Genomic DNA, 23086 nt, shown 5'->3' on the forward strand with positions numbered 1-23086 from the left:
TGCCTCGGCGAGTCAGCGCTGTTTTGGTGGTTTTAATGTTACGGCTGATGGGTGTATGAGTGTGATGGTCAGGTGTGCATGAACTTTTGGCCATAGAGTGCAATGTAACACTAACACTGTTAGGAAAAATGACGCCGGAGATCAATCTGATCGAATCTTGTTTATATCTGTAACACATCTGAGCTATCTAAAGCAATTATAATTTAAAAAAATATGATTCAAGCACAATAGCTAATTCTACTCATACCAGAGCTGGTCTTCTCCCGGGATTTTCCACGGTTCATTTTAAAGAATAGTTTCATGTAAAACTAAACCGTCTCATATAAGGAACGACTCGGATGTCTGTTGGAAATTCTTGTTTTTATGGATGTGTTATCACTTGAAGCTCTTCTTCCACACACACACACACACACACACACACACCTCTCACCTCTCACCCCCAAGAAATCTCAGGTTTCACTCTCTCTATTCGCTCCTCATGAATTCCCGGCCTCCGAGTCGTTCAGCCTCTCGTTTCTACCCACCTCCGCCTCTTTCTCTCCTCTCCTTCGCCCTGTCCGTCCATCCCTCCCCCCTTTGGGCTGGAGGCTCCGGTTTATCTGGAATCAGCAGGGAAAGGCACTCGGGAACGTCGCGTCCGAGCGGAGAAAGCGTGTTATTAGGAACTGTGGGGATCCACTCGTCGTCTTCCAGCTGGAGGAACGGACGAGCGCCATGGCCATGTTCTCAGCTCTGGGCTTTCTTTTCCTCTGCCAGCTTTTGGCTTCATCCCTCGCTCAGGTGCGTATAGAGTTTTGATTTTGAGAGATGCTGAAGGTCCGTCGTGAAGAGCGTACACGTCAGGGGGTCTCGTCTCGACTCCCTTATCTCTAAAGATGTTGCTCGAGAGAGGAGTTTGGTTCTGGTTACGCACGGACCCAGACGCCGACGTCGTTACAGATTACATTCTCATGCGCCGGACTTAACGCCGATACGTGAGAGCACTTGATCGGACAGGTCTGTAGTAAGAGACGATCGATAGTCCGTGATGAAAGTCCTTCTTGCTCTCGGTGTCTCTCAGGACAGTTGATGGAGGCTCAAGAGTAACAGTCTACGTATGAGTTTGCGACGGTGAGACGATTTTAGCCTTTTGTGTAGTGTATCTCTTGACGCGTCATCTTCGGCGTATCGAGGAGTGTGATGTTAATAAAACGGATCATTTGAGCTATTATGAGTAGCTTAAAACGTTTTCTAGCCTATGGAACTCGCTTTCTATGAATTGAGACAGAAGTCTCTTCTCATTCCACTTTAACGACTCTGTTCCTGCTGCTCTTGTGCATGTTTATCGCTTAACCCGTCGAGCCTCATAGGACGCTCTACGCATTTAAATGGTTAATTATTACATTTGCGATGTCGAGCCATCGTCCCGACGGGCTCATTATGGCTGAAATTTGCGTTTCTACAAGCACACGCGTTAAGGAAAATTCATCTCTCTTTATTCCACGTTGTTGTTTTGATTCCGCCGGTGGTTCTGAGTAGTTTTATTTTCTCGTTTGATTTCCACCCTGTAGCCGACGGAAACGTCGAACGTGTTCGGCGGTGCGTGGCGGTGCAACGTTGACCTATTGGCTCTGTTTATGAAGGGCTCCTTTCACGTTACTGTGAACTTTGGGAAGTCCGGCTGAGGAATGCCGAGCTCGGCAGGTTAGCGTCCTCCTGCACAATGACACCTCTGTTCAAGACGTAGCTTCTGCGCTGCTAAAATACCTGAGCGTGGACCGCTGACCTCCCGGCGCTCGGAATGAATGCGGGCTTGTTATCGGAGATGGGAAAATATGCATTTAAATATCGTTATATTGCTAACTGTTTATATTTCTCTTCCAAAATCAAATAGAATTGTGTTTAAAAGATATGAGAAGACTGTAGAGCATATTGATGGCTTTCCAGATCAAAGATTTATGTGATCGACGTGCATAGAGGTGTGTAAAGATGCGAACGTGAAGGGGTCTTTATATATATTTATACGTGTAGATCTATACATATATAAAATTAGATTATGAACTGAAGTGTGTGTGATATATATGTATATGTGTATATATATGTATATATGTATATGTGCCTCTGTGTGTGTGCGTGTGTGTGTGTGTGTGTGTGTGTGTGTGTGTGTTTCAGTCACCTGGAGCTCGTGGACCACCTGGACCTCCAGGACTCCCGGGGAAAGATGGCACTGATGTGAGTGAACTGAAAATTCTAAAGCATACAGATTATGACCACAGTTTATTTATTTTAAAAGAAGTTTTGGTACAAGATTACACGACAGCCCAAAAAAAGTTTGGATAACCTGTTCAAACCGGCTTAAAACACGTTTATTCTTATTTCTTATTCATAAATAACTAGGTTTTAGGTCAGGATGAATTTTTATTTTTTTTTTAGGTCAGTTTTGAAATGTCTTCTCACGTCCTAATCTGTCATTTTAGATTATACACTCATATATCGTCCTGGTATAATAACGGGATAATATAATATAATATAATATAATATAATGTACATCTTATTATTAAGGTTTCTTCGAGAAATCGAGGCGGCGTCCGAGTGAACGGTCAGTCCGAACTCCCCGTCTTGTCGTCCGCCGTGAATAGCCACGCTATTACTGAGATTATCTGTGTATCGATCCGGGATTTATTACGCGAATCGAAGCTCCACCTTCAAGCCTGCAGCACTACACCTTATCAATCCCGGCGGCGATAATGGGCGGAGCTACCGCGCGACACGTCTTACATTTCACGCTGTCACAACTTGTTTTTGGAGATGAATAGTGAGAGGTTGGATTTTTAACAAATTAGCGATGGGGTGAGATACACGTACGGGGTTATATATCCCGATATAGCGTTTCGGAGATTATGAAGGTTTGGTTACGATTTTTCTTACACTGTTAAACTAGTAAAATGCTAACGTGTACAGTTTTCATTTATTTGTCCTCATTTTCAGTTTCAAACTTGCTGAGGTTGTGATATATCGTGACGATACTATCGATATCGGAATAAAACGTCGCAGTGCGACGATAGACTTTTCAGACCAATCGCAGGGTATTGTGGCTAATGAGGAGAAGCAGCTGAGTGGATGTTAAAATATTTACAGAATATTACAATTCTAAATCATTTTAATAAAAAAAATACATCGTGACATGTCATTACTAAGGCTGAGCAGTACGACGATATAATATCAGTATCGTGATAAACTGTCACAACACACTTTTTCTCAGAGATATCACTGGTTACTATTTTTATTACAATTATATTACTCTTTTTAAAATATTATATATCTTTATATTATATTATAAATCTTTTTTTGTTTTAAACAAATCTCTGGCTGGAAGCTGCTGATTTTATGTTGCGATTTTTACTGAATATTAAAATTGCAAAAAATGTTTTTTCCTCCTTTTCGATGCTTATTTAAAAAATTTTTTTTGCTAATTTCCGTTATAAGTATTAATTATTTATTTTTTAAAAGTTTTTTTTATTTTATTTTTGATTGCAAAGCCGCTCACAGTTCGCTTGCAAACCTAAACACCATGACGCGTATCATATTTCATAGAAACGTCTTTAAGCATCGATTGTTTTTTTGTTTTTTTTTGTACTATCGCCCCACTAGCTCCCAATCCCGCCTGGTTCATGTGCTGCTTATTCGCGTGTTAAAAGTTGAACGTTCAGTGTTTAAACGTACAATCAAAGAAGTGCAAAACTGCGGAAAACGCTGGTTAGTTTACTAAGAAAACACGAGCTGTTTCCTAAGTAAATGGGAAGTAGAGTAGCAGTGTAGTGTGGCAGACTGGAACAGACAGAGAACTCATTCATACAGCCTCGAAAATCAAACAGGGCCTTCTAATGTTACCCCTCCTACCTCCTACCCCCTACACTCCATCTACCCTTCTACCCTGATCCTCTCTTCCCTGTTTCACGTCACCTCCTGCTTCGGTTTGTAGCTTTAAATATCATTTTCTGACTTGTGTGATTCATCCGAATCATTCATCATTATACAGTTATATAGTATTATGAAAAATTCTGCCGCTTGGAACAGGGATGTCGTACATAATGTAGTCTCTACACGTCTACTAGACTAAAAATGTTCTTAAGACGAACTGAAATTTTATTAAACAAAAAAAAAAAAAAAAAAAACTTCCTCCACAAATTCAGATTCTATAATGAAGCAACTTGGAAACACCCCCTAAAGCCTACATGCCCCGCCCTTCACCTTCCCTTCCCCCTGGTACACTGGTGTAAAGCTTCCTGCGCTGTACTCACTCTAGTGAAGTTTCCACAACCTGCATTTGCATACTGGATCATGATTGGCTCTTACATTTTACGATGCGATAACACTCACCTGTCACATGACTATGCGAATAAAGGAGTGTTTAGTAGAGTTTTGAGGGGCATTTGTATAAATTAGCCAATTTCTCTTGGAAAAGGACGCGTTATAAATGTGTTATATATAAAGGATGCGCTATCTTAATGCACGTGATAGACTTCCGAGTCACAATTCTTGCATGTGTTAAACTATATAAATCTCGAGATTGAGATTTAGGCGATGTTATTCTTTTGCATGAAAGACATCTGAGCTATCTAGAGTCTCGTACTCCGGGTACTCCGGTTTCCTCCCCCAGTCCAAAGACATGCATGGTAGGCTGATTGGCGTGTCTAAAGTGTCCGTAGTGTATGAATGGGTGTGTGAGTGTATATGTGATTGTGCCCTGCGATGGATCGGCACCCTGTCCAGGGTGTACCCCGCCTCGTGCCCCATGCTCCCTGGGATAGGCTCCAGGTTTCCCCGTGACCCTGAAAACGATAAAGCGGTATAGAAGATGTATGGATGGAGAATCAGAAAGATTAGTATAGAGCGTATACAAGTACAGACGTGATTTTCCCATGCACAGATTAGATTTCCGTTAGTGGAAGGTCTCAATGGGAAATTCTACTTCGACCAAGGAAAGGACTAGGATTTTTTTTTTTATCGTTATATATAAAAAAAAAAGGGGGGGGGGGGATAAATTCTCACCAAGGGCATTGTGGGAAAGCTGCCTATCTGATTAATACCCTGTGAAGAGTCTGTCTGATGATATAAATCGACAGAATAAAAGTCTAATCTAGAGAGCAGTGACTTCTTAAAGCAGCGCATCGTAGTGTGAGTGAAAAAAAAAAAAACTGCAAGTAAACATGAAACGATCGTTTACGTTACGCTTCCTCCGCAGGGAAAGCCAGGACCGCCCGGACTTCCTGGAAAGCCTGTGAGTATTGCTAACCTTTACAATGCAGCAACAAACACACACCAACAAGACAACCGAGTGTGTTTAAATGGATTCACTAATCATTCATTCGTCACCGCACATATTATTGTTTTGTTTTTTAACATTCTTTCCCATTTTATTTCTGGGGGGCGGGGGGGGATGTGCACTCTTGGGGGTGGCGGCGAAGGTTCCTCAATGTCTTTCGGATGTTTACTGTTTCTAACTTACTAAAAGTTGTTCTACCTTGAAATCTTCATTTAAAAATGCTAAAGTTGCTTTAAAATAATAATAATAATAATAATAATAACCTTCAACATACAGTATAAGTTCATTATAAAGTAAGCTATATTTTGATTCATCTATATTGTTCGATTTTTGCTGTTTGGCATTTAACATTTACGTGAGGGTTACGTCGGGTCATTTATAAAAGTCCTTCTACACTGCCCGGATTCCGTCCTGCATTGCCTCAGATGAAGTTTGACGATGTTTTGGGCTGATTTGTGTCTTTAGGGACCTAAAGGGAAAGCTGGAATCCCAGGGAAGGCAGGGAAATCTGGACTGCCTGGACTTCCTGGGATCGACGTAAGTCAGATAACCGGATTCTATTGAAAAAATGATGTCCTTATTGCTTGAATATTATAGTGCAATCTGTTTACGTTGCTTTGTTTTACTGGAGGATTCTGGAAGGTTTTAGTGTGATAGAGTGTTCTACAGATGTATAAGAAATCAGATGTTTCTGTTAGATCATTGTTGACATTAGCAGTTTAATCCTCAAAGGAAGTTTACATGTACATAAATTACTCAAAAGATGTTCCTCTAATCGTGTTAATCTGATATAATGACATTTCTGTCAGTGGGTCTGTCGTAAATTATGTACGTTCGGTCAAAAGTGTTTTGAAACTGAAATTAAATTATTTCCCGAAACAAGTAGTTGACATGAAGTTGGTTGTGAAGATGCCAAGAGCGCCCAAGGGGTTTAAAACGCAGCATTTGTAACTGTTCCACGGTTCGATGGAGAGTAAATGATGTGTTTTCGAATGTGTTTTTAGGGTTTGCCAGGTCCTGACGGGCCTCAGGGGAAGGCGGGACCTCCGGGACCACTCGTGAGTACCACGGCGTCAACACACCATTGAGTTTTACGGTTATTCAAGACAATCTTATAACGTATAATAATATACATAAATACTCAGCTACAATTACAGCATGCAGGAGAAGGGTTTTGGACGTGATAATAAACGAATGAACATGGAAGTAGAACCCTCTTCAGTAGGGTTCTGCGTAGAACATTTAAGGGTTCCCTCAGAGCGTGTGTAAAATTTTTTTTTTTAAAAAAGGAAAAAAAAAACATTCGCTATGTAAATTCATCGTAAAGACAGTCATATTTTGTTTAACCTGTACTGTTCGATTGTGAGAGTTGCAAATCATTGCGTTCTGTTTTTATTGCCATTTTACACAACGTCCCAACTCTTTTGGAATCGGGGTTGTGATTGGATTATCGCGTATGTTCGGATCTTTTCGGCCTGAGTGCGACACAGCGACGCAACACTTGTGAAACGGGTACAAATGTTAGATTAACGAGTCATTTTATTATAAATATCAGTCTGATAACGGATTTTAGTCTTTTGTCACATGACCTCCTTCGAACGTGATTTTTAATTTTTTTTTGTACTGTATGTGTTTCCATAAGTAGTGATATAATGCTGAATGATATAAATTTAAAGTAAATTAACAGGTTTACTTTAATGATATACATTAAAGTTAACGTATAATGATATACGTAATGATATACGTTAACTCTAATGATATACATTAAAGTAAATGAACAGGTCCTTGAACTCTGGAAAGGTGCTATATAAATTAAACATTTTATTATTATTACTATTATTATTATTATTATTATTATCCTGATACACCCATGAGCCAAAATGTCATGAACGCTCACAGATATGAAGGAAATAACATTGAATTATCTCGCAATAACGGCACAGGTCGAGGTCTGGGATATATATATGTATATATATATAAAGGATCTTCTGCTAACATCTTGGTGCCAGACACCACAGGGCATCTTCAGACATCTTGTTAGGACTTGTAGAGTCTCATGCTTCAATGGGTTTGTTGTTTTGGTGGCACAAGGAGGACCAACAGCATATCAGGCAGATGGCCGTGATGTTTTGGCTCATCAGTGTGTATTGGCCGTTGTAGTTTCTGGCTGGTTTCTCTGAAAACGTTTCCGTTTTAGAGTCCTTGAATTGATTCTGCAAATAAATATATATAAACATCAATCACAATATTTACAGAATAGTCGATTAGCCCAAATATACAGTATTACATAACATTTTTGCACTTCAACTAGGAGGATAAAGTAGCTAACCAATTACGAAAATACCCCCCCCCCACACACACACACCCCCCCTCCCCCTTCCATTGATTTATATATTTATTTAGCCTCAAACTACATGATAGTTCTTCAGTGACACAAACTTTAAGGCTTCAAAGCTTTTATTTAAGAAATTGACGGGGAAAGCAGATGTTCTACCGAGTCCTCCTGAAATACGTCTTCATGACGCTACCAGATGAACAGATCAGAACGTTACAAATGACCCCGTGAGGAAGAACCGCAAGTGATTCTCTGTCATCTGGAACACGTACCTGTTGGTTTTAGTGGCGATTAAACGCATTTCATTTACGTTTGCATTTACGTGCAACGTCAGATGCTCTTGTAAGCACTCTGAAACTCTGAAACCTTACCTGACAATATTCCCTGCGTTCATTCCCATGAACTTCGCCATGAATAAATCGTTAATGACGTAAAGAAAGTAAATGAACACAGTGCCGTTTATACATCTAGTAACCTGCAGTGACTGTTTACGTAATCCATGACTAAAAGTTATAGAATATAGGTTTTCTTAAATTGTAATACACAGATGAAGCGATTTATTAGGTAGACCGATCGAATAATTAGTAAAGGTGTTCCTGAAAGGTTTCCAAGACGAATATAAATACTTAAGTGGCGTTGTTGTGTACGTCGCAATTAAACGTGAGAACGTCCTTCCAGTCTCGTAATGAAGGTACAGAAAAAGTGCAAGAAAACCTGGATATGAAATAAACCGAGTTATCAGCTACATCTACCGTACAGGTCACGCTCTGCGGAATGTATTGGCCCCCCTCTACCCAGTCCATCGATGAAGTAGATTCATTTTTATTCATTATTAGATCAGTATTCCTAATAAATCGGTTCCTCTGCGTAGTACGATTTAAGAAAACCTATGTTCTAGGAATGTCCAGACTTCGAATTGGTACTGTATATGCTGTAATGATGCGTCCAGTGTTGCAAGAGCGCAAAACGTTCGCATTTTACGTTCGCGTTTTGCCGAAGACGAGGAACGTGTTCCGCATCACTGAACCTCCTGCGAAGCTAACTCGATGGAAGTCAGACCTGAGATTTGTCCCCCCTCGCTCCTAGCTCTTTTTTTAATGAGCAGTCAGGTGATGTTTTGTAGTCGGATCTCTCTGGACGCGTGCGCTCGTAATCCAGCCAGGAATGTGGAGCGCAGAAAGCTTAAGACGGCTTTAGCGGAGATGAAAACAGAGTATTAACCTCGTGGATGAAGAAGATCGAGGAAGGTGATGCTGATGTAAAAGTGTAGAGAGGTACTTTATTACGGGTTAAAATAGGAACGTTTTCCTGTTAGTACAGAAGCAGTCTGGAAAATATATTTATTTATTTAGCATCAAGCTTTTCAGCTGTCTGAATATTGTAAACAAAAATAGTGAGAGATGCATATTTTTGGATTTTTTTAGAGCATTTTATAGACGTTGGTGGACGCTGAAGGTCGTGAGTTCAAATCCCAGAACCGACAAGCTGCCACTGCTGGACCCCTGAGCAAGGTCCTTAACTGCTCAAATGTATAAATGAGACAATTGTAAATTGGTAAATTGTACCATTGGACAATTGTAAATTGGGTCGGGGGTTCGATTCCCACCGCTGCCCTGTGTGTGCGGAGTTTGCATGTTCTCCCCGTGCTGCGGGGGTTTCCTCCGGGTACTCCGGTTTCCTCCCCCATGCATGGTAGGCTGATTGGCGTGTCTAAAGTGTCCGTAGTGTATGAATGGGTGTGTGAGTGTGTATTTGATTGTGCCCTGCGATGGATTGGCACCCTGTCCAGGGTGTACCCCGCCTTGTGCCCCATGCTCCCTGGGATAGTCTCCAGGTTCCCCGTGACCCTGTAGGATAAGCGGTATAGATGATGGATGGATGAACTCTCTGTCTTCTTTTTAAAAGACAAATATATTATGAATGTAAAGATCATTCATGTCACTAATGTTAGCTCGCTAGTTTTTTGTTAGCAAAAAAAATGCTAATATGATGTAGTTCCGAGTTGAATGCAGCATTAGTGTACACAAGCAGAATACCACCGGGTGTTAGCATAGCACCAGAATGTAAATTCAATTAGTTTACTCTTTGCTCACACCACACAGTCAGATCAAACACAGTGTGTGTGTGTGTGTGTGTGTGTGCGTGTTATCTTTTTAGAGGTCATTAGGCCACAGTTTGGGATGCTTTATATGATGCTTGACTCTGTTAGCTGTTTGGTTCAGTTTATTTTTTATTAACGGAAACGCTACTTCCATTTTCAGAGCAGCACCACGCACCCCCAGGACAGCTTTGTCTACATGAACTAGCTAACCACAGTTTTTAATACTGGAGACTCGATATTCGATCATAATCCTCACATGTATACGAATAGAATTGTTTTTGAAACCCTTGACCTCATTTTAGACCTTGCACTTTATGCGAGGTGAGAATTTTATCTTTAGTGAATGAGATATCTGTGTTTTTGTAGGGCGATCCAGGACCTGCCGGACCGCCTGGACCTCCTGTAAGTGCACCTTGAAACAGTACAAGCATGATGAATACTCCTTGTTATATGTGTTTGTTTGGGATCGAGCAGGTGCTATAACTTATACTTGGCCATTTTCTGTGCTTTTACAAGCAATTCGACTCAAGCTGTTACAGTAGTTTGGCAATTTCTGAGAGTGTTTTGACTTAGCACTAACCTATACCTGAACATGTAGCAGAAATGAGCATTAATAAGTGTGTGTGTGTAAGTGTGTACTGTAGGATCACTAGAAACAAATTCCTTGTATGCTTAGGCATACTTGGACAATAAAGCTGATTCCGATATTGCCAGGGCCTCATTCCTAAAGCTGTACATTCCTGGGCCTACAGTATAATCCCAAAACCATATTTCCCCAGGGGTCCTGTGATAATGTTCCCCAGGATTAATGTTCCCAGGGCCCTGTATTCCTCAGGATTAATGTTCACCAGGATTAATGTTCCCAGCGTCCTGTGTTCCCCAGGATTAATGTTCCCCAGGATTAATGTTCCCAGGGCCCTGTATTCCCCAGGATTAATGTTCCCAGGGCCCTGTATTCCCCAGGATTAATGTTCCCAGGGCCCTGTATTCCCCAGGATTAATGTTCCCAGGGCCCTGTATTCCCCAGGATTAATGTTCCCAGGGCCCTGTATTCCCCAGGATTAATGTTCCCAGGGCCCTGTATTCCCCAGGATTAATGTTCCCAGGGCCCTGTATTCCCCAGGATTAATGTTCCCAGGGCCCTGTATTCCCCAGGATTAATGTTCCCAGGGCCCTGTATTCCCCAGGATTAATGTTCCCAGGGCCCTGTATTCCCCAGGATTAATGTTCCCAGGGCCCTGTATTCCCCAGGATTAATGTTCCCAGGGCCCTGTATTCCCCAGGATTAATGTTCCCAGGGCCCTGTATTCCCCGGGATTAACACGTTGTTTTATTATTATTACCTTTATTTTATTGATCCATTATTTATAATAAAAAATATTACTATTAGTGATTATCATCATTTTATTCATTTAATTATTATTATAATATCTGATGTTCATAATAAGCCTGCGTGTGTGTGTGTGTGTGTCTCTTAGGGCAGAGGGAGACCTGGAGCTCCTGTAAGTACAGTTACCTGTTACTCCTGTCACTCATTATCAGTTCATACTACGAATGACACCAAAATAGCAAAATAGACTTAATAACCTCGTGTGTGTGTGTGTGTGTGTTTGTGATTGTGATCTCAGGGGCTGCCTGGAGCTAATGGATTGCCAGGTGGTGTAGGACCTCAGGGACCCCCAGTGAGTCTTTTAATCTTCTTCAAACAGAGACACAGAGGACAGATGATGTCCAGGACGTGTCAGGGTTATAAAAAGAGGAATTAGAAAACAGGAATCTTGGGCTTACGTGCTCAAAAGACAGACGATAGCATTCAGAATCGTCTAATCGGATGTTATAAGAAGCATCCGAAATACCAAAACCTAGAGGAATCACGTCAAAATGATCATGACCCTCCATCACCTCAACGTGTTCAGTGTTTCAGACAGACTTGCCGATGTGGATTCTGACTCTGTACGAGACAGTTATCTATAAACGTGCACGTTTGCAAACGTAGCTTCAGCTTTAGGCTGAATCAGCACGTAGGAGGCGTGGCCTAACGCTTGAAATCAGAATTGTAGGACGGACGTGATCGGGGACGATAACGTACTGTAGCTCTAATCTGATGTGTATCGTTCATTCTGTGTGTTTTAGGAGTGTGTGATGATTTAGTTTGCATCAAAATCGAAGGCTAGATTAGCTAGATTAGCTTCGTAGCTCCAAACTAATGACGCAAAACCTTCTGGATAGAATTTTGACTCTATTCTGCATACATTATGTTCATTTTTGTAGCTAAATTGTTCCTTCAAAAGTTTCAGGATCGTGATTCTAGTGTCGTAGCATTTTAGATTTTAGAGTCAGATACTTAATATCTGTTCATCAACTTAACTTTATTGATTTATATACTTACTTTACACCTCAAAGAACGTTAGTCATGCTCATTTTAATCATGACTTTGTCTGCATCTCTTTAGGGACCAGAAGGTCTTCCAGGACTTCCGGGTCTTCCAGGTCCAGACGGGCCGCCTGTAAGTACTCCACCTGACACTTGAACACAGAAACATCGATGAAACGTCAAATGTATAAATTAATAATCACTTTTTATGCAGAACTGATATTAAAAAGTGTAACGCGTTCTTTCTGGTCTGTTTAGGGACTACCCGGAGCACTTCCTGAGGGAAACGGAGACGTACTGGTAAGATCTGCAAACTACACGAGTCATGCTAAAAAAAACGCATCACGCATCGCGTTGTGCGGAATTTATTCCAATGATTGGTGTGTAATATTTCGTTTTAAAATATCGATCTTTGAATTATGTATTTAAAAAAATCATTCATGTAAACAGACAAATATCTTCCGTTACGTTCAAACCGGAGGTTAAAAGTGAATCAGAACAGCTTCTTAATATTTAAGAACCGATTGGAATTTTCTCGACAGTTTCGAATGGGACAAATACGCTGACTCGTGCGAACAATCTATTAAAAATGAATAAATAAATACACGGAAAAAATTACTAAGTAAATTAGGATGGAATATTTAACATAGTGTAAACGTAGGTCTAAATTCTAAATGAACAATTCGTGCTAAAACTAACTTTTAATTCTAAATAGACCGATAATTGTTTAATAAAAATTGACTTTTAAAAAATTGCTAGTCAAACTTGCTGGAAAGATTGATAATCTAAATGGACTTTATTTATTACAATCGGTTATAAAGTGCGTACGTAAATAGACTAGACTAAGCATTCTGTCTAAGTTGATTAAAAATGGTTAATCCTTATCCTACAAACATTTCTTAATAGTAAGCAAGTTCACACGTATGCCTCGTTACCACTTTTACTGGATTTATTTTATTTTTATTTATTTGGTTAAACACCCCAAAAACGATTTAGCATGACGATGCACTTTAGAAATATCAAATAGTTTTACTATTAGTTACTCACTATTAACAACTGAATTTTCTTATTACGATTTCAAACTTTCTGTTCAAAGAAAAACAACAATTATATCAACTTAAAAGGGTCATTTGTCTTATTTCAGTGTCCCGCTATCTGTCCACCGGGACCCCCGGGGCCTCCCGGAATGCCCGGTTTCAAGGTAACTGATCAGAAGCGACAGTACATACGATTATACATATTTGCTTAACTGAAAACGAATTCTCTGAAACTAATTGCTACTATTATTACTATAGCTACAGTATTAATTGGGCTTTCTGTAACCTTTTAGGGACACACTGGACACAAAGGAGACAAAGGAGAGTTTGGGAAAGATGGAGAGAAGGTGAGATTGGGGCATGATGGGATGTTTATTTGATGTATTTGATTAGATGATGTGGTAATGGCTGTGTAGATCGGACAGTAGTGTATCTTATCGCACCGTCTCTACGGACAGTGCGTGTTTGTGTAACTACTTCTGAATCTTCTGTACAGGGTAAACAAGGCCCACCCGGGCCCCCTGGAATCCCAGGAACTGTTGGTCTACAGGTGAGTGATCCATCCTATAGATTCTGTGCCCATATAACGCTAATTTCAGCTACAGATATTAAGATTAGCCTAAAGTTCATGATCTAATGCTCTGTTTTTCTGGAAATGGTTCAACATAATACATGAAAAAGTATCAGCCGTCTGTAAGTTATGTTTTTTGCATTAACCTACGTATAAAATGATCGATTTCTTTGGACCTCTGACGGTTAAGGGGGAGGTACACGTACATTAGCTCGGTGCTAACCTAACACGTGGAAATTAGCTTCATCATGGCAACAGCCAAGGAATGTTGTTAGAGATGGGTTTAGAGATATTGTCCAGACTTCAACACCACTGTTGGGACAAACACTACAGTATTTGCGCTGAAGGGCTTCAAATGAACTTTACACCACAGTGCCGTTGTATAATTCTCAAACCCGATTGGTCGGACGGTGTCGATTATTCTTCTGTGACAGCAGCTCTAAAAGTACCAGATGTAATTAAAATCACAACTTCATATTAATGCGCTTGTTCTAAAATGTTATCGTTTCTATAGTAACCGCTCAATCACAGGGACTCTCTTGGTACAAAACGTATAAATGGTGTATAAAGACGTTTATTTAACATTTATGGAAGGAGTCTCCAGTGTCAGCGGTTGCTGTCCCCCCCCCCCCCCCCCCCCGAACGTAAGCGAGAACGGGACCCAACTTGTCTCGTGGACGTTTCGCAACATTAAATGTAACTATAAAAGGTTAAAAAGCATGACTTGTCATCCATTAATGAATTAACATTCTGAATCTGCTGCGGTATAAGAGGAATAAAACACTTCGTGTCCGCTTTGTGTCAGACCGTATCACGCAACCAGTTGATTATTTTCCTTTAACATCACGCCTCGTTGTTTTTTTTTATTCCTAACTTCCTTATACGATGAAGCGTACACTATGTTTCCCCTACGGAGGCGGATCAAGAAAATGAAACGCTTTCATTTTCTCCCCAAAGAGAGAAGCGCACTGAGGAACTCTGTGGAGGTTATCGTTAGAGTTAGCTGAAAAAAATTTTGGTGAAATAAAAATAAACGTGGCATTCTAAGCATCGCAGACACTTTATTGAGGGATGTGGAGCTGAAATCACTGATTAATTCACCACGTTTGTGGGTTGTTGTTTTTTTTTTCTTTCTTTTCCCAGGGGCCTCGAGGTTTGAGAGGACTTCCAGGTCCACTGGGAGCCATTGGCGACAGAGTGAGCAGTTTTTACCTCTTCGTCATCTTTAAAACAACACAAATAATAATTATTCACATTTTGGCTTTCTTTTATTCACATTCCCTTCCTGCCTGCAGGGTTTTCCAGGTTTTCGGGGCAAGCCTGGTATTCCTGGGGTCGTTGGAAAAACAGTGAGTATCTCCGTAACCTTGATCTATTTCCTCCAGAATGCAGTATCTTTAATCGCCTTCTAGATTGTTCATTACTTTTAAACACGCACTCAAGGGACGAGTCTCAACAATAAAAGAGCTCCGTGTCTCTCATTTGATAATTTCCAGGGTGACGCCGGAGAGAAAGGACCCGTGGGCTTTAAAGGACCTAAAGGAGAAATTGTGAGTGTGTATTTACAACAGTGCACGTTTGGACTTTTATTATGTTTCAGTTGGCGATGTACTGTGATGAAGAGATCCTAAATAGTCATGCGGTCAGTGTGATGCCATACTGGTATAGATAATGACATGACAAAAAAATATTTCTAGGTTTTGAAATGGCTGAGTTACTTTTCTCCACTCAAGTGTTCTTCTGAAATTAGTAAGAATTACTCAGAATAAAAAAATGCTGATGTTGTTGATATCTAAAGCGGCGGGAGATCCTTGTTTTTTTTTTTTTTTACGTACGGACACAACACGGAGCTACGATTTCAGTAGCAATTCAACGGCGCGACAAGTGACATTCGAATTGCGATCCTCTAAATTAACCAATTAAAAAAATCCCCTTAGAACCACGGTTTCATTTCATCCTGTCAAATTCGACCTCTCATTAAATGCATATCGAGATATTACGTATAAAACTAAAGCTTGGAAGGAAGCAGCAGAGATCGCCGGTACCTCTCGGGAGTGTATGTAGTTCGTACAGTCAGCTTAATCTGCTAATCTGCCAACGAAGCTAGTACGAAACCAAGCACATACCATGTAATGAAGAATTTGTCGACTGCTAGGCTAAAGCTGCAAGTGTATACGAGCGATACGTCTGCATCCAGTTAAAAGCGCTCTCTTGATTGCTTATGCCATGTCCAAATGAACAGCCTTGATTTAAAAAAAAAAAAAGGTAAGCAAATACAAAGGGGTAATATCCGTGTTTGCGTACGTTCAAAAGTAATAATAATAGTAATACATAAAAAAAAAATGTAAAAAAAGGAAATGTCTTCCATAGCAAGTTTGTTTAGATTTGGCCGGAATTTGATGTCTTTCGAAAGCTAAATAATAAACCTCAACACGACGCGCGATGATTTCAAAAGAAAACGCGTCGACGTAACGGATCGATTCACGATCCACAAGCCGCGCTTTTACGTCCCGTTTCGTGAAAATGTTAGGTGATAACCCTGATGTGCTACTGGCTGTGGATGAGCATTATATCATTACATCATGATCTCGTCTCTACAGGGAAAAATAGGCCCTAAAGGTCTGCCTGGACCTCCAGGCCTGAAAGGAGAACCTGTAAGTGATTTATATGTGGTTTATGTCATTCTAATAGAGTGTATAGAGTATGAGTGTGTGATATGATTTTAACACACATCTCTCTCTGACAGGGCATGCCAGGCAGAGATGGCAAAGATGGCACTCACGGATTCGATGGTGAAAAAGTAAGCCCGGTTTCTGAAATGCAAAGTTGATTTATCCCCCCCCCCCCTCGTGTCATAAGTAGTTTGTGTATCATACTGTGAACGATTTTTGCTAACTGTCCGTCAGGGTGATAGTGGACGGCCGGGAGTTCCCGGAGAGAAAGGGCCTAACGGTTTACCTGTGAGTATTCAGCTTATTCAGACACGCCAGATATTAGTATGAATGTCACTACAAGATCAAATGTTTATGATTGATAGTTTTACCTACATTGCACTATTCACAGTATTTGTGTAAGCAGTGTGTAAGTGTGTGTGGGTTTGTTTTCAGGGTTTGCCAGGAAAGCCTGGAGTGAAAGGTGTCAAAGGATTTGTTGTGAGTAACAGTGCGTTTTGTTTGCTATACAGTGAAATCCTTATTGAGAGGTAGGGCAGGAAAAGAGGAAAAGGGCAGATGTTTTTGCAGATATGATCGACACTCCTGTGCTATAAGAGTACTCCGTGTGTGGCGAGCGGCAAAAGTCTTCATTTTTAATCGACTCTTTACACTGTCCATTTGGACCGATGTAAATCACCACAACTCAACCATTTCTGTGTGAGCGTTTGGATTATTCAGAATATTCTCAGCCTCAGCCATGCACTAGATATATTCCCGTTCTATGTCTGCACATTAAAGGTATATTAAAGACAAGACCATCAACTATGGGTGACGTCGAACTTGTATCGGGAAGATGGCTACACTCTTAAGAACTGCTTGGAAAAGATTTCAATAGAATGACAAAGATGTCCAGAGCTATGTCACTTATTTAAGTGTAGGTAATCAGAGATGTTGATACAAAATGGTGGCATATCACCATAATATAGTATCTATAATGTAACCTCATAACCTGATCGAATATATCTTCAAATCTAACCGACTAACTGCCATTGTGTTCGATTTAAAGCACCAAGCCCTGATTTTAAATTAACATTTAAACATGCAACTTTGATCCATCGACTTTCTTATGTCATGTCACGTCATGTCGCGTCTTGCCCTGGATTTTTGCGGAATATTAGTGAATTTGTTCAACTTTCTAGCATGACAATTTTCAGAAAGGAAAGATTTCACAGTTTAAGTACCTTCCATGATGATTATCTGAAATTTATATGACAACAAACCTAATAGTGTGTTAAACTCTTTCATCACGCAGGGTGATCAAGGAATGATGGGAGAAGCAGGACCAGCCGGAGAACCAGGTATTCCTGTATGTATCTGATTGGCGTTTGTAGACGAACACCTTGGGCATGGTCATGTTTACCTGCTAAAACAGTTAAATAAATGCGCTCTCTATTACACTGACACGCTGAAGCCAAAAATACAGCTGCATGTTTAATTGACAGTAGCTGCGTTTCCATCCACGTACTTTTATGCAAATTTTGGGATGCGAATAAAAAAAATCTCCAAAATGCACATAAAAACTTTTATAATTTTTTTTTTTATTATTATTATTTGATAAGAAGACATGCACATAAATTACCATGGAAAGACATTTACAGAATAAACGCCCTGATGAGTCATGTGACTTTGCCTCAACAAATCATGTGATTGGATAATTGGCTCAGCAAAGTAAAGATGGCGGAGAGCAAGATGCGGCAGTTTCCCCTGAAGTGACGGTTTTGTTCTCTTCATCTCTCAACACATGGGATGGAAACGGTCCTTTATTCACAAATGTTTTATGCGGTATTCCAAATTTTTCGCATGAGCCAAACTTGGATGGAAACATAGCTAGTGATATTTTAATACATGCTATTTTTAATGTAGTTTTGTCCCACAGTTGTGTTTTACTATGTAGTTCTTTGATGTAGTTTTTTTTTGTAGTTTTCTTAACTTATACTACATCGTTCGTTGGGTCTAATTATACAATCATTGTTTTATATGTGATGTTTTAAGTTGAGTCGTTTTACTTGAATATAAATATTTTAGTACTTTTTTTGTTTTACTGTAGAGTTAATTTTTATGTTTTGCCATGAAATTTTGTAGTTAATTTCTAGTATGTAGGTATGTTGTTTTTTTTTAAACATAGAGTCGATTTTATATGATGAGTTTGACTATGTAGTTATTTAAGTATGATTCACTGTGTAAATATCTTCTACTTATAGAAGTTATGTAGGAATTTTTATATTTGTAGCTACATTTTTTTCTATATAGTTATTGGCTCGTGTTTTTACTATGTAGTTTTATCAGTATGTTTTACTATGTAGTTAATATGGTTATTTTTTTTTAAATATGTAGTTGTATTTTTTTTTTCCATGTCATTTAATTCATTATATAGTGTATTTTTACTATATGGCTATGTTTGTATGTCCTGCTTTTGTTTAGTTTTTTAATGTTTATTTCCCGTTTTCAATATAGTTATTTAGCTGGATTTATATAATGTAATTATGTAGTTGTGTTGGTATGTTTTACCATAATTTGTAGTTATTCTTTAATATGTAGTTAAGATTTATATTGTTTTTGTTTGCAATGTTTTTGCACCTATCGAATATTATATAGTTGATTAGCTTAATATAGCTATTTTATTTAGCTATGGACTTTTATAGAATTTCTTTTATTATGTGGTTATTTTTTAAATATCTAATTTATTTATTTTTTTTCAAAGTTTTTACTGTGTAGTTAGATTTTATTATGTAGCCATGTCATTGTAGTTGTGCATTTTTACTAGGTAGGTAAATTTTACTGTGGATTTTCTATGATTGCACTAATTCTTATTATGAGCTAGAGAATAACATTGCTGTAGTAAGATCATGCTAAATACATTGTTTTGGATCCAAGAATGACTTTTTCTTGCCTCCTCTAACAGGGTGAGATTGGCATTCCAGGAGAAAGAGGTGAAGCAGGACCCAGAGGCATCGCTGTAAGTACATTATAAAACAGTAAAGAGTCAAATTGTAGGGTCAAATATTACAATTGAAATGAATGTTTTAAGTACACAGAATTTTTACAAAATTGGAGCATTTTTACCAATACAGCCACTGTCATTTCTTCACCTAAGTAACTACTGTCACACAACAATGCAAATTCACAAGTGTAGTTGTACATCTTTAGTACTGCCTAAACTAAAATATTCATATTTTGTACAGTTTGTTGAGTTCATGCTGATAAATGTTGTTTGTAACAACATAAGTTAATATATCGCTAGTCATTACTTTGCCTTCCTGGAAAATGCTAGTTAACTAATGACGTTAATTAAAGCAAGTCCAGTACCTGTACTGGTACGGTACAGTACCTCTCTTGAAACGGTGATGTACTTTGTCTAGTTGAGTTATGTTTTGCTCCCAGAAATTTGCGCAAATTGTGCAATTTCTTTAAATTGCAAATATCATCCAGTTAAATTATGATAGGTGTATATTTCATATAAACAATGTTGACAAAGTTTTGTGATTAGCTTTTTTTTTTTTTTCCTGTGTTCATACCCTTATTTGTTCGTGATCTTTGTGAGGAATTACCTAAAATATACAATAAAGGAATAATTACATAACAATCATAATGTTATGTTCAGTTGTATATTCACTGAAATTTTTTTAAAAAAAATTATATCTTAGCAAGTGGAAATACCTTAATTATAGTCAAATCTATCTAGTATTTCCTATTATGAGTACAATTCAACCTACTTCAAGCTATTTGTACTCATTTCAAGCTTGAAATAGTCTTGTCCTATTAATTTTAAGCTTTTTTTTTTTTTTCAAGAAAGAAGCAACATTATCTGCCAATAGAATAAGAAAACTACGAGCTTGAAATGAGTAATAATGTCCAGAAATAGGTGTAAGGATCTTGTATTTGGTTTATTGTAATCATATAATAAGAAATACTAAATAAATTTGACTATATATATATATATATATATATATATAAGATATTTTCAGTTGCTAAGAAAACCACAAGGGCAAATGCTTTTAACCTCATTCTGATTGTGTTTCGTGTCCTGCGGCATGCTAAATTCGTTTCGGAAATTAGATGAATAGCAGCAGGTGGGAAGAGCAGAGTTATTGCTCCAGCAGAGTCTCTGCTTATTTAGCTGAATAAAACAATAGATCATGATGGCTTGTGATTGGAGGTTCATACAGGTCAAGTGTTGCTAAGCAACAAAAGATTATAATATCTGTAATATCATGAAAAATATTCCGAATGACATTTACAGACGATATGAGTGAACTGTACAACAAATGGTATTTTTCATGGAGAGGGCAAGATTCCGAATGGTGAGACATATGAGTCAGCTTTTACAGCTTCTCTCACATTCCACTTCAAATATTATGTTTGTTGCGACTGTCATACGTGATGAATTGTTGGTGGAAAATCTTGAAAATTCTATAGAGTTCACTGGTCTTCCGGTACAGGACTGAAGTTAAGCCCGTACACACGTTGCGCGTGTACACTTCTCGTCTAGTTCGAACGTTACAGCTTGGCGTATGTGAAGCATGACAGGAATGTACGCACAAAACGTTTCACTACCACATCTGCAGATTTACAATGAGACGGCACGTGATCTGGATGTAGTTCATGATTAATGAAGGAAATCGAAGCAAAGCACACAACAGACTCTGAGCTTGGTGAACAAGCGATAGAGCGACAGCATCTTCCTACAAGTAACCTGAAAAAAAAGTCTTCGTGTTTAAATGCTATCTTTTAATAGAGAGCGCTGAGTGTACGGAGCATCATCAGCGAGCGTGGTCATTAAAAATAAAATAAGTGTGAGAATGCCACGACTTTTGCACGCACGCGTATGCATAAAGGTATTCGCTAGTGTGGAGCAGTATCAGCAAGTGTCTAGAGAAACTGTCACGTGTGAGAGAACTTCAATTCAATGAGCACTGAGACACGTGCACGTCCTTTCCCCTTCGGTATTCAGGGTCTACACTTTGCTGTGCTGATTTTTATTGACCATGTGCACCGATACTGCACGATATAGCACGTTTGCCTTGCACCTCAATGGTTGGGGGTTCGATTCCCACCTCCGCCCTGCATGTGTGGAGTTTGCACGTTCTCCCTGTGCTTCGTGGGTTTCCTCCGGGTACTCCGGTTTCCTCCCCCAGTCCAAAGACATGCATTTTAGGCTGATTGGCGTGTCTAAAATGTAAACGTGTGTGAGATTGTGTCCTGCGATGGGTTGGTACCCTGTCCAGGGTGTCCCCCGCCTTGTGCCCCGAGTCCCCTGGGATAGGCTCCAGGCTCCCAGTGACCCTGTGTTGGATAAGCGGTACAGGAAATGGATGGATGGATAGAAGATGCCAAGCTACATCAGTTCTGGGGTTGGCTATTGTTTGGTTCTTCGTGGCTATCAGTACGGCACTGGTATCACTTTGCAGTTCCTAACGCCAGAAGTTAGTTATTAGAGAAGACTTGGCTATTTGAGTACTGCTTAATTGGTTAACCGTTATGCTACAATCGTATAGGAGATTGATTTTCCTTTCAGGTTTTCATATAAGAGAACAGACCGTACCAAGTGCCTCTTTCCTTTAGTGCTCTTAATGTTTCTGATTCACGTCTTGTGGTGATTTTGCAGGGAGGCATCGGCCTAACTGGAAATCCAGGACCTCAGGGAGTCAAAGGATTCCAGGTTGGTATTAAATCGATATTATACCAAGACTGGATCTACGAAGACTGTCCAAAATAGTCCTCGTAAAGTTAGCATACACATTAACTCGTATGTATGTGAACTCGGAGTTAGCATGCGTTCAGTAAATGTATTCAATGTCGTTTTGATAACAATACCGTGTTGTGAATAACAGGGAATTAAAGGTGCTATTGGAGAGCCTGGTCTTCCGGGTCCAACCGGATTCAGAGGAGACTTTGGAGAGAGGGTAAGAGAAGAGGCATATTGCACATTTTATGTAATCAGACATGACTAATATGCTCCCTCAGAACATTTTGGTGAAATGACATGAGAAGGCAGACGGTTTTGTTTACTTGTTGCTTTTGAATATTTATTTATGACTAATTTACGTTTTGATTGACTGATGAGGTCACAAGTAAATGTGTGTCACGTGATCACTATCCAGCATGTAAATTAAGAATCAGTTTTAACATCATATAGCTCTTCATCTGATTATTCGTTTAAGATTTGATTAGTGGATCTAAATAAGAACTTCCACATCACCTGTTCCCCTCCCAAGTTTTATTTCTTTCCCTGACACTGTGCATACATACTGTAGTACTGTATGAGCTTTAACTTCTAACTAGACATATACAATGTGACCAGCAGTGTAGCTGTGTGTAACAAGGGGCTTAAAATCCCCAAAAGGTGCTTTGTCAGGTCCCTTTCCATTTAAGGACTGCAGTCAGTACTCGCATCCTACGTGGATGTGAACATCTATACAGTATCATCGTACACGAATAAAACATCCATAGAGTATACATTTGTGTTGAACATATTAAAGAGAAAGGAGGGGTTTCAGCTGCACTCTTATCCCAGTCTCTAGCTGTTATATTTGAAATAATCTAATCTAATCTAATCTACTACTGAAGGAAGTATACAGAGACAGGACTGCTTTAAATCATACAGAATGCCATCCCAAACATATATATATATATATATATATATATATATA

At 39.3% G+C, this 23086-nt stretch overlaps 1 protein-coding gene across 1 annotated transcript in view; it reads left to right on the forward strand.

The window, feature by feature from the left end:
• Nucleotides 1–714: 714 nt before the first annotated feature.
• col9a3 (collagen, type IX, alpha 3) overlaps nucleotides 715–23086 on the forward strand; it is a 27271-nt gene continuing 4899 nt past the window's right edge. Inside the window, exons 1-23 of the mRNA XM_053643703.1 lie at nucleotides 715–780; nucleotides 2152–2211; nucleotides 5771–5842; nucleotides 6310–6363; nucleotides 10108–10143; nucleotides 11220–11243; nucleotides 11370–11423; nucleotides 12194–12247; nucleotides 12373–12414; nucleotides 13259–13315; nucleotides 13445–13498; nucleotides 13648–13701; nucleotides 14866–14919; nucleotides 15018–15071; nucleotides 15219–15272; nucleotides 16323–16376; nucleotides 16469–16522; nucleotides 16629–16682; nucleotides 16830–16874; nucleotides 17689–17742; nucleotides 19339–19392; nucleotides 22042–22095; nucleotides 22268–22339. Of these exons, the coding sequence (XP_053499678.1) occupies nucleotides 715–780; nucleotides 2152–2211; nucleotides 5771–5842; nucleotides 6310–6363; nucleotides 10108–10143; nucleotides 11220–11243; nucleotides 11370–11423; nucleotides 12194–12247; nucleotides 12373–12414; nucleotides 13259–13315; nucleotides 13445–13498; nucleotides 13648–13701; nucleotides 14866–14919; nucleotides 15018–15071; nucleotides 15219–15272; nucleotides 16323–16376; nucleotides 16469–16522; nucleotides 16629–16682; nucleotides 16830–16874; nucleotides 17689–17742; nucleotides 19339–19392; nucleotides 22042–22095; nucleotides 22268–22339 (1230 nt within the window). The remainder of the gene's footprint in view (nucleotides 781–2151; nucleotides 2212–5770; nucleotides 5843–6309; nucleotides 6364–10107; nucleotides 10144–11219; nucleotides 11244–11369; nucleotides 11424–12193; nucleotides 12248–12372; nucleotides 12415–13258; nucleotides 13316–13444; nucleotides 13499–13647; nucleotides 13702–14865; nucleotides 14920–15017; nucleotides 15072–15218; nucleotides 15273–16322; nucleotides 16377–16468; nucleotides 16523–16628; nucleotides 16683–16829; nucleotides 16875–17688; nucleotides 17743–19338; nucleotides 19393–22041; nucleotides 22096–22267; nucleotides 22340–23086) is intronic.

This window comes from Ictalurus furcatus, chromosome 15 (genome assembly GCF_023375685.1).
Source record: "Ictalurus furcatus strain D&B chromosome 15, Billie_1.0, whole genome shotgun sequence".
In the NCBI taxonomy this organism is placed as follows: domain Eukaryota; kingdom Metazoa; phylum Chordata; class Actinopteri; order Siluriformes; family Ictaluridae; genus Ictalurus; species Ictalurus furcatus.